We start from the raw sequence: 9,510 nt of genomic DNA, 5'->3' as shown, positions 1-9,510 counted from the left end.
TATGCTTGTTACCACATTTGATAATCAATTGAAATAATCGCAGCTCTTGCGATTTGAAAATCGCACCCTTTCAAATCGCGATTTCGGTTTAAAAACGATTAATCGTGCAGCCCTAGTTCCAATGACAACATTTTTGTCCAGAAGGTGCTGTTTTTTTAACCCAGTGTAAAATAGATTTGTTAAAGGAAATGAGGATGAAATGGTAAAATTCCAATAACAAACACACCTGAGCCAAAATGTCATTAACACAGGCAAAATTATTAAAAAACATTCCGAAAAGGACAAAAATGTCAGTGGGTTAAATGTATTTCAGACGTTTGTTTACGTATAACACATTTCATTATTATAATCCTTGTCTTTCTGCTGGTCATCACTCTCACACATCTGCAACATTTCAATTAGAATAAAACTAAGAACATAACCTGCAGGGAATAATACAAAACAAAAAAACAAATCAATTTAAACTTGTTTAAATATCATTCATGAATTTGGCATAATTTTAAAGCTGATGCTTGGTTTATTAAAATGTAATGAAGCACAAAGTTCACGCACTAATGGAACGTAACTGTGTGCGTTTCATCTTTGATCAATTCTGTATTATTCTGAAAGATTGGCCACTCTAATCTAGTTCCAGATGTAATGCATAAATGCTGTTTCTCTAATCGGGTCATTTAAGGCCTTGAACTCTGACTCTGACTGTGCTGAGACCAGGACCTGATTGAGACCAGCCACAGATTTGGATTAGGTTTATTTTGCTCTCTGTTCTTCTTCTCTTCATCTTAAACAGGACAAACACACAGAGAGAGGGAAACTCCTGCTGGAGCGACGTTCATGAAGATGGAGATTATTAAAGAGGAGACTGAAGACATCAGGATTGAAGAGGTGTTCAGTCTGAAACAAGAAGATCCTGAGGATCAAACAAACACTGTGTTTATTAAAGAGGAGAGACAAGATGTGAAGATTGAAGAAGATACTGAGACACAAACAAACACTGTGTTTATTAAAGAGGAGAGACAAGATGTGAAGATTGAAGAAGATACTGAGACACAAACAAACACTGTGTTTATTAAAGAGGAGAGTGAAGACATCAGGATTGAAGAACTATTCTGTCTGAAACAAGAAGATGCTGAGGAACAAACAGGTTGGTTTTCATTCTGAAAGTTAAACTCATTTGATCCTTATTCAAATGTCCATCGCCAAAGAAATGTCTGATATTTCTGAAGAATGTGAGATGAGCGGCTTAATTAAAGTGGTTTTATTTGACATGGAGCGGCTCCTCATGCAGACCACAGGGCTAGCAATATTTCAAAATCTCTTTTAGCCCTTCGGGCAGGTACTCTTTCGATTTTGGTTGTCCAAAAATTAATTTAACTAGCCCAAATAAGAAAGATTTATTTTTTTATATATAGAAAATCAGATCAAAAATGTTTTCAATACACATATATCAAGGAATCTTGTAAATATTAATTTAAGGCAATTTATGACCCTTTTTAAGTGCTGCACAACTAAAATGAACAGTATGAGTGAGGTTGGACAATGAACAGTAGAATATTAAGCCATAAAATTACATGATTTATAATTCAGATACAGGTTCACAAAACAAAATATCTAATACAATGGCATTTCAGCCTTCATACCTTTAAAAGGGATAAATAGAGTATATCATTTATTATATTATTTTAAAACAAATTACTGTCTAATTGCTTAGATTTTGTTTAGACGAGGGCGCTTTAGGAGCGCTGAAATATTAGGGTTTCCATGGTAACGGCTGCACACAAAGCGGCATTAACGCTGTTTTATCAGGCATGAAATATAAATGAGAACGACACATTTCTGAGGAGTTCCCTTCAGATACATTCGTATAAAGACATCAGTGCCGCGTTTTGACTTTGAAACGTATCTTTATGCAATGACATCATTGCCTTTTGAAATTTTTGAAATTGCCTCTTAAAATTATAATTACTACTTTTCTTATACTGTTTAACATATTTAAAATGTCCTTAAATTTGATACAACTAAATTGAGGAGTTTTTAAGGACCTGCAGTAGCCCCTTACTTTATGATAGCCGTCGTAAAAAAAAAAAACATTTTGGTAGCCTGACTGGAAAACACAATAGCCCAAAAGTCAAAATTAAAGTTTTTTGTTGAGTGACTTAAAGGGATAGTTCACCCAAAAATGAAAATTTGATATTTTTCTGCTTACCCCCAGGGCATCCAAGATGTAGGTGACTTTGTTTCCTCAGTAGAACACAAACGAAACATGCACAGACATATCCAAATTACACCCTGCGGCTCGTGACGATACATTGATGTCCTAAGACACGAAACGTACTCGGTTACTTTCGTAACCTCGGTTCCCTGAGATACGGGAACGAGTACTGCGTCAAAGACGCTTATGGGAAAAAGCTCCTTTTTCTCCTGAGACTGAAACATTTCAATAACGCAGTGTAACTGCACGCCCATTGGTTCGTGCAGTGAGTAAAAAACGAACCAATGGCTCAGCTGTGATTCGCGCCAAAAGGGGCGGAGTAAATGGCTATATAAGCGTGCATTTAGCCATAGGATCTCAGGTACTTCGACTGAAGCGTCGACTGAGTCGTGCAGTTACAGTCGTATCTCAGGGAACCGAGGTTACAAAAGTAACAGAGTACGTTCCCTATCGATACTTTCACTACAATCCAGCCATGCTATGGTAGAGGAACGACTGACATGGCCCTAGCACTCCAGGGCTAATACTGGCCAACTTGTTCGATCAGGATGACCTAATGAACATCTGTTCCAGGGAATTAGTACAGTTTGGAGCTCCAACAGAGGCCAAAGCGTACAGCACAATATCTAGTACTGGTAACAGCTATCCCATTATGCAGAAAGGACCTGAGACTGCAAGACCGGGACGTCTAGATTATAAAATCTAGCAAATGTGGACGGCCAGGCCCGGCCGGCCGCTGCACAAATTTCTGCAATGGAAACACCACTGGACCAGGCCCAGTACGAGGCGATGCCTCTAGTCGAATGGGCTCTTACCCCCATGGGACATTGTAGGCCCAAGGAAGAGTAAGCCAGCATGATGGCTTCCACTATCCATTTGGATAACCTCTGTTTCGTGACCGAAGACCCCTTGGTGCGGCCACCGAAACACACAAACAGCTTTTCTGACTGTCTAAAAGGAGCAGAACGCTCTATATAGCATCTCAATGCCCGAACGGGGCAGAGGGGATTGAAGTCTTGGTCTTGCTCCGAAGGGGGAAGTGCCAAGAGAGAAATAACTTGGTCTCTGAACGGCGTCAAAGTCTTTTAGGTACATAACCACATCTTGGTTTGAGAATGACTTAAGAGTCATTCGGCCCGAATTCCAAGCATACAGGATTCACCGAAAGAGCCTGTAGGTCACCCATACGTTTGACTGATGCCAATGCCAGAAGCAGGGCAGTTTTCAGCGTCAGAGGGCGAAGGTCAATGGACTGAAGTGGTTCAAAGGGAGGGCTCTTGAGGGCCCTCAGCACTGTGGGTAGGTCCCAAGAATGAACTGTGATGGGGCGAGGAGGGTTAAGCCTTCTCACTCCTTCAAAAAGCGAATGACCAGATCGTTCTTTCCCATGGATTGACCGTCCATAAGGTCATGAAATGCCGCTATAGCCGCCACATAGACTTTGAGCGTGGAGGGAGATCGTCCTTTATCCAACAGCTCCTGAAGGAAAGAAAATATCACTGATATGTCGCATAAACTCGGATCTGCACTTAAGACAGACTACTTAAGATCATAGAGCCGCCTTGTAGAGGTTGCTCTGGCTTGAGAGACAGTGATAGTTTAGAACGGTCTCGGGGAGACTTGTAGGCTCCCTTCGAGAGACCATACGTGCAGCGCCCACAATTCCGGTTGGGGGTGCCATAGCGTTTTGTTTGCCTGTGTTAAGAGATCTCGACTTTGAGTTTCTGCTCCCTGACGCGCCTGATGACCTGTGGTATCAGGGCAGTCGGGGGAAACGCATATAAGAGGAGATTGGGCAACTCCTGGGCCAATGCATCCTGTTTCTTTGAAAAATAGATTGGGCAGTGAGAAGGCCTAAACACACTGCTAGCATTTCTAGGCAGTTGATGTGAAGGCGACTTTCTGCTTTCGACCATTGGCCGAATGCAGGCTGGCCTTTGCACAGTGCTCCCCAACCTGAGTTGGAAGCGTCTGTCGAGACCACCTTCCTTCTGTATACCATGTCCAGGGAAATGCCCTGTTCCATCCACTGAGGGTTCTTCCAAGGAGTCAGAGCTGTGACACAGGCCCGATCTACCTTGATATGTAGGCGTCCCAGACTGCTCCCAGGAATGAAATACGTTGGCTGGGGGACAGAACGCTCTTGGCAAAATTGACCCTGAGTCCTAGGCACTCTAAGTGGCTGAGGATTATGGATCTGTGGTGTATTAGCTCGTCCTCCGACTGGGCCAGGATGAGCCAGTCGTCGAGGTAATTCAAGACGCGGATTCCCATCTGTCTCAGGGGGGAAAGCGCTGCGTCCATGCACTTCGTAAACGTGCGGGGAGCTAGGGACAGACCGAACGGAAGGACTGTATATTGATAAGCCACTCCCTCGAAGGCGAATGTCAAGAATTCCCTGTGATGGGGGGCAATCTGGGTATGGAAGTATGCATCTTTCAGATCCAGTTATCAAAACCAGTCCTCTGTGCGTATCTGCGAGAGGATCTGCTTCAGCGTAAGCATTCTGAACGGCCGTCTCATGAGGGCGCGATTCAGACGTCTGAGGTCGAGGATGGGTCTTAGACTGCCATCCTTCTTTGGAACGAGGAAGTAACGGCTGTAGAAACCTGACTCGCTCTGTGTTGGGGGTAGGGGTGGGTATCTATGAATTTTATCGATTTCGATTCCGATTCCACTTATCGATTCCGATTCTTTTCGATTCCCAGTTTCGATTCCGATTTAGTAAAAAAAAAACAAAAAAAAACACAAAAGTCAAACATTAATATATTAAACATGTTTATTTTCAGTGCTAGCTTGCAACATATTATTTTATTACAGGGGTTCTCAACCTTTTTTATATCAGGTCCCCCTTCTTCTCGGGTCTGTTTTGCAAGGCCCCCCTATGCCTGACATTTCCTCTAAAGGTGTTTATTTTTTAACCTTTTTTATTAACCTAAACATTAGTTTTGCCTTTTTATTTTTCTCCTGCATGTTATAAAAAAAAAATCAAACTAACTTTAAATTAAAGCTATACTTTTGAATTTAAAAGAAAATCCTCTGCTCTAACTTTTTAACATGAATACACACATACAGATTTAAAGCACCTAAATTATTTAATTCAGACATTCTTCACAACTTCAGAGTACTCTTTCTTAAGTGACTGAATATCTACTGTTTGTATTTATTATAAAATAAACATATAAATGAAAAATACAGTAAATACATTGTAAATCTGTTTATGCTGGTGCTCATATGTGCTTAAACACCACTGACCCTTACGATCCACCTCTATGGGTAAGCATTCATTATAAAAAACTCACAGGACATTCATTTTGAAAACTATGCAAATATTTTGAAATTTCACGCAAAAATACTATGGATCAGACCACCGAAAGCATGAATAGTTTGTGAATCAACAGCGGACTTATGCGTGCCTAATGTACGACTCCGATATACAAGAATGAATACATTAGGCACGCGCGAGTTCGTTACTATTACTCTGGTCATCCTTGCCTTTACATTACCGGGAGGGTTTGTTTCATGCAGCCAAGAGATAAAGTAGATACCTGTCTTCCCGCGGGGGTATAAGTGACTTTTATGTGGGCTTTTGCGGGACGAAATAACATATATTCCTTCTGGAGTGGGCGGGCGCAGGACTAAAATCCGTCCCTTGCAGATCTCTAAGATGAAGTTTGCGTGCAGCGGTAGATTTGTCTTCGGTTTTTACAAAGCGTAGACACACTTTTAAACGCTTACCGTGATCCATCTTTTCGACTGATGTTTACATTATCACGTAAAGTCCTGGCAGATCACTAGATGGAAAAAATGCAACCAGGAATCGAAACGAGGAATCGAAATTTTAATATTATAACAAGTATCCGATTCTTTATCTTAAGTATCCGATTCCAGAATCGGAATCGATTTTCGATTCCCAACCCTAGTTGGGGGAACCGTCTCCACGGCACCTTTTGCCAACAAATTCCTCACCTCCGTACGCAAAATGTATACGTCTTCAAGCGAACTGAAGTGTGTAACCTCGTTCTATTATGCCCAGAACCCACTTTGACACTCCGAGGATGGCTTGCCAGGCCTCGGCCCGCGTGGCAAGGGGTTGCATTGGTTCGAGCAACTGACCGTTATGACAATGGCAGGTTGTGAGGGCGCTGTCAGAAAGGGCCCAGGAGTCACAACATTTCCCACAACATATGGCCGTCGGCACCCGGAACAAAACGGGGTGTTTAGAGGCTATCAAAGTGCTGTGTGCATTCTCTCATGTCCGTTTGTAGCGGACAAGGAGAGGTGCGGGTTGTCTTCATTGAGAAAACGAGCCGCCAGCAAGACATAACACTCATCGTCTCAGCGAGCGCAGCCTCAGCGTGGGCATGGCCCAGACGCATCCAATTTGAAGCTGTCATTAATAATCACAGGGACACCATTCTCCTTTAATCCACCTAAAAAGATCAAACTGCTCAAGAAGAGGAGTACTGATGATCTTTATGTGTAAACATTTAGGCAGATTAAAACGCTGCGCACATCCTCTCAGATCTGCTCGTAGCAGACGAGGGGAGGGGCCGTCTTCATTGAGAAAACGAGCTGTGAGCAAAGCAGATCCAGAAGTAAACACTCGTAGAGAGAGCGTGTCTGGCCCAGGTGAGAGGCGCACTGAAATATGAAGCTGTCAGCAATGTAGAATCATAGGTGACAGCGTTCTGCTCCGATTTGCTCAGAAGGATAAAGCCGCTCGATAAGGCGAGAGGCGCAGATCCTCACGTAACACGCTGGCAGATCAAAAGCTGCATAGAGAGAGATGCACGCGGGGCTTTGGCGGCGTTACATCACTTAAGTCTGATCGCGCGTTCACCGTTTCTTTCTCCGAGGTAACTGAGAGAAGAGAAACGTGAGAAGGGGGAGGCGGGGCGACTCCCACGAGCTAAACATGTAGTTAATGCAGGCAGTGCGCTTCTGTGAGCGCGGCATAAGCGACGCATACACGAACGCAAAGCCGTCAGTAATAGATGTGACAGCGCTTTGCTCTGATCTGCCTTGGAGAATTAAAGCCGCTCATGTAACGAGCGCATCTGATCCTGCGATCCTAGAAGCTGCTAATCAGCCGAGCAGAGGGTCTCTCGTAGATCAGCAAAGGAAAAATCGTCGCTGAAGGAGAAGGATCTGAGATCCCATGGCGAAATGCACGCTTATATGGCCATTTACTCCACCCCTTTTGGCGTGATCGAGCGCGAATCATCGCCATAGGCTCGTGCAGCTCCGTTTTTATCACACTGCACGGACCAATGGCCGTGCAGTTACACTGAGTTATTGAAATGCTTCAGTCTCAGGAGAAAAAGGAGCTTTTTCCCATACGCGTCCTACGACGCAGTACGAGTGGAAGTATCGAAAGGGAACAACAGCAGTTTGGGGACCTGAAAATGCAAACTTTGGTAAACGAGCAACAAAGTGTAAAAGATTTGTGAAGAAGTCACGTTATGCCCATGTGTATTAAGTGTTCAGTCTGTAGACCCATAGTGTTTCTTTTGAATGATGACAATGCCATCTACTGGTCTGTCAGCATAATGCAGTGTATAGTTCTCATGGATCTGTGTGACCAGGGATTGTTTTGTCAATGCTGTCAGCTATGTTGAAACTTTTCGAAAAAGAATACTCCAAAGAGAAAATGTTCAGCTTGCGGTTGTGTTAAATGCACCCTAAGATCTTTTCGTTTCCCAAATGTCCCAATTAATTTTCATCACTATTGTTTTCATTTTAGGCCTTGTGAAAGAGGAAGGACCATATCTGAATGAGGTGGAGGACGAGCATCAGGGTCAGAAAGCTCATGATATCACTGCTGGAGAAATATTTGTGAGTTGCTCCAAAACTGAAAGCAGTTGCTCACAATGCAACGAAAGAAAGGAAATCAAAAAACCTTTCACCTGCTCTGACTGTGGAAATGAAAGGAAGGCACACAGGAAAGACTTCATGATGGGTAAAAGCAAAGAACTCTCTCAAGATCTTCGTAATCTTATCGTTGAAAAGCATTTTGATGGGAATGGTTATAGGTGCATTTCCAGAATGCTGAATGTTCCTGTGAGCACTGTAGGGGCCATTATCCGGAAATGGAATGCACATCAGTTCACCATAAACCGGCCACGATCAGGTGCTCCACGTAAGATCCCTGTTCGAGGAGTCCAAAGAATAATCAGGAGAGTTCTCCAAGAGCCAAGAACCACTCGAGCAGAACTTCAGGAAGACCTTGCATCAGCAGGTACTGTTGTTTCAAAGAAAACTATAAGCAATGCACTGAACCGGCATGGCATCCATGCACGCTCACCACGCAAGACTCCATTGCTGAACAAAAAGCATGTTGAGGCTCAGTTAGAGTTTGCAAAACAGCCTGTGGATTATTAAGAGACTATAGTATAGTCAGATGAAAGCAAAATTGAACTTTTTGGCAGTCATTCTACACACCATGTTTGGAGAAGAAATGGCACTGCCCACCACCCCAAGAACACCATACCAACGGTTAAGTTTGGGGGTGGAAGCATGGTTTGGGGCTGCTTTTCAGCAAGGGGTACTGGCAGACTTCATATTATTGAAGGCAGGATGAATGGAGAAATGTACCGGGACATTCTGGATAAAAATCTGCTGCCATCTACCAGAAAGCTAATAATGAAAAGAGGATGGACATTTCAGCAAGACAATGATCCCAAACACAAGGCCAAGGAAACAATGAAGTGGTTTCAAAGAAAGAAAATCAAGTTGCTCAAAGTTCATAAAAGAGGCCCAAGGAACCGTCAAGATTTAAAGAGCGTTTGTGTGGAAGAATGGGCCAGAATCACTCCTGAGCAATGCAGACGACTGGTCTCTCCATACAAGAGGCGTCTAGAAGCTGTAATCACCAACAAAGGCTTTTCTACAAAGTATTAAATAAATTGTGTTCAATACTTATTCCCTGTGTCATTTCACTTTATTTATTATGACTCAACTTGTATACTTAATTGTTCTGATTATTTTGTATGAATTCAATATTTGGCTTGATGGCTACATCTGGTGGAAATGTTGTGTCAATAGCCCACTTAGAAATACCCTTACTTACCTTACTGAAAATGCTGATGTGTCAAATACTTATTTTCCCCACTGTATATACTGGTGACCGATATTTGAACTGCCTCATCTCAACCTCTCAATCAGCTCACATATTACTCTCACTAGCTGTATTTCCATCCACCTATTTTTACATGCAGTTTTGAATATCGCATAAAAAATCTGAATGGAAACGCGAAAATGCGCATTAATTCTGAAAATGCGCATAAAAATTTTACAGT

At 42.7% G+C, this 9,510-nt stretch overlaps 1 protein-coding gene across 1 annotated transcript; it reads left to right on the top strand.

The window, feature by feature from the left end:
• The first annotated feature begins 656 nt into the window (after nucleotides 1–656).
• Nucleotides 657–9,144, top strand: LOC141341151 (uncharacterized). Its single transcript, XM_073846291.1, has 2 exons — nucleotides 657–1,141; nucleotides 7,956–9,144. Exons 1-2 carry the CDS (start codon nucleotides 832–834, stop codon nucleotides 8,591–8,593), a joined length of 948 nt encoding a protein of 315 aa, XP_073702392.1. The 5' UTR covers nucleotides 657–831; the 3' UTR covers nucleotides 8,594–9,144.
• Nucleotides 9,145–9,510: the final 366 nt, after the last annotated feature.

This window comes from Garra rufa, chromosome 8, assembly GCF_049309525.1.
Source record: "Garra rufa chromosome 8, GarRuf1.0, whole genome shotgun sequence".
Taxonomy (NCBI): Eukaryota; Metazoa; Chordata; class Actinopteri; order Cypriniformes; family Cyprinidae; genus Garra; species Garra rufa.
This window is presented reverse-complemented; position numbering and strand designations above follow the sequence as displayed.

Excerpts from the sequence above, each read along its gene's own strand:
- LOC141341151 (XM_073846291.1), top strand. The coding sequence starts at position 832 with ATGAAGATGGAGATTATTAAAGAGGAGACTGAAGACATCAGGATTGAA. Across the intron at positions 1,142-7,955 it reads AGATGCTGAGGAACAAACAG|GCCTTGTGAAAGAGGAAGGA; the intron begins GTTGGTTTTCAT and ends TTTTCATTTTAG.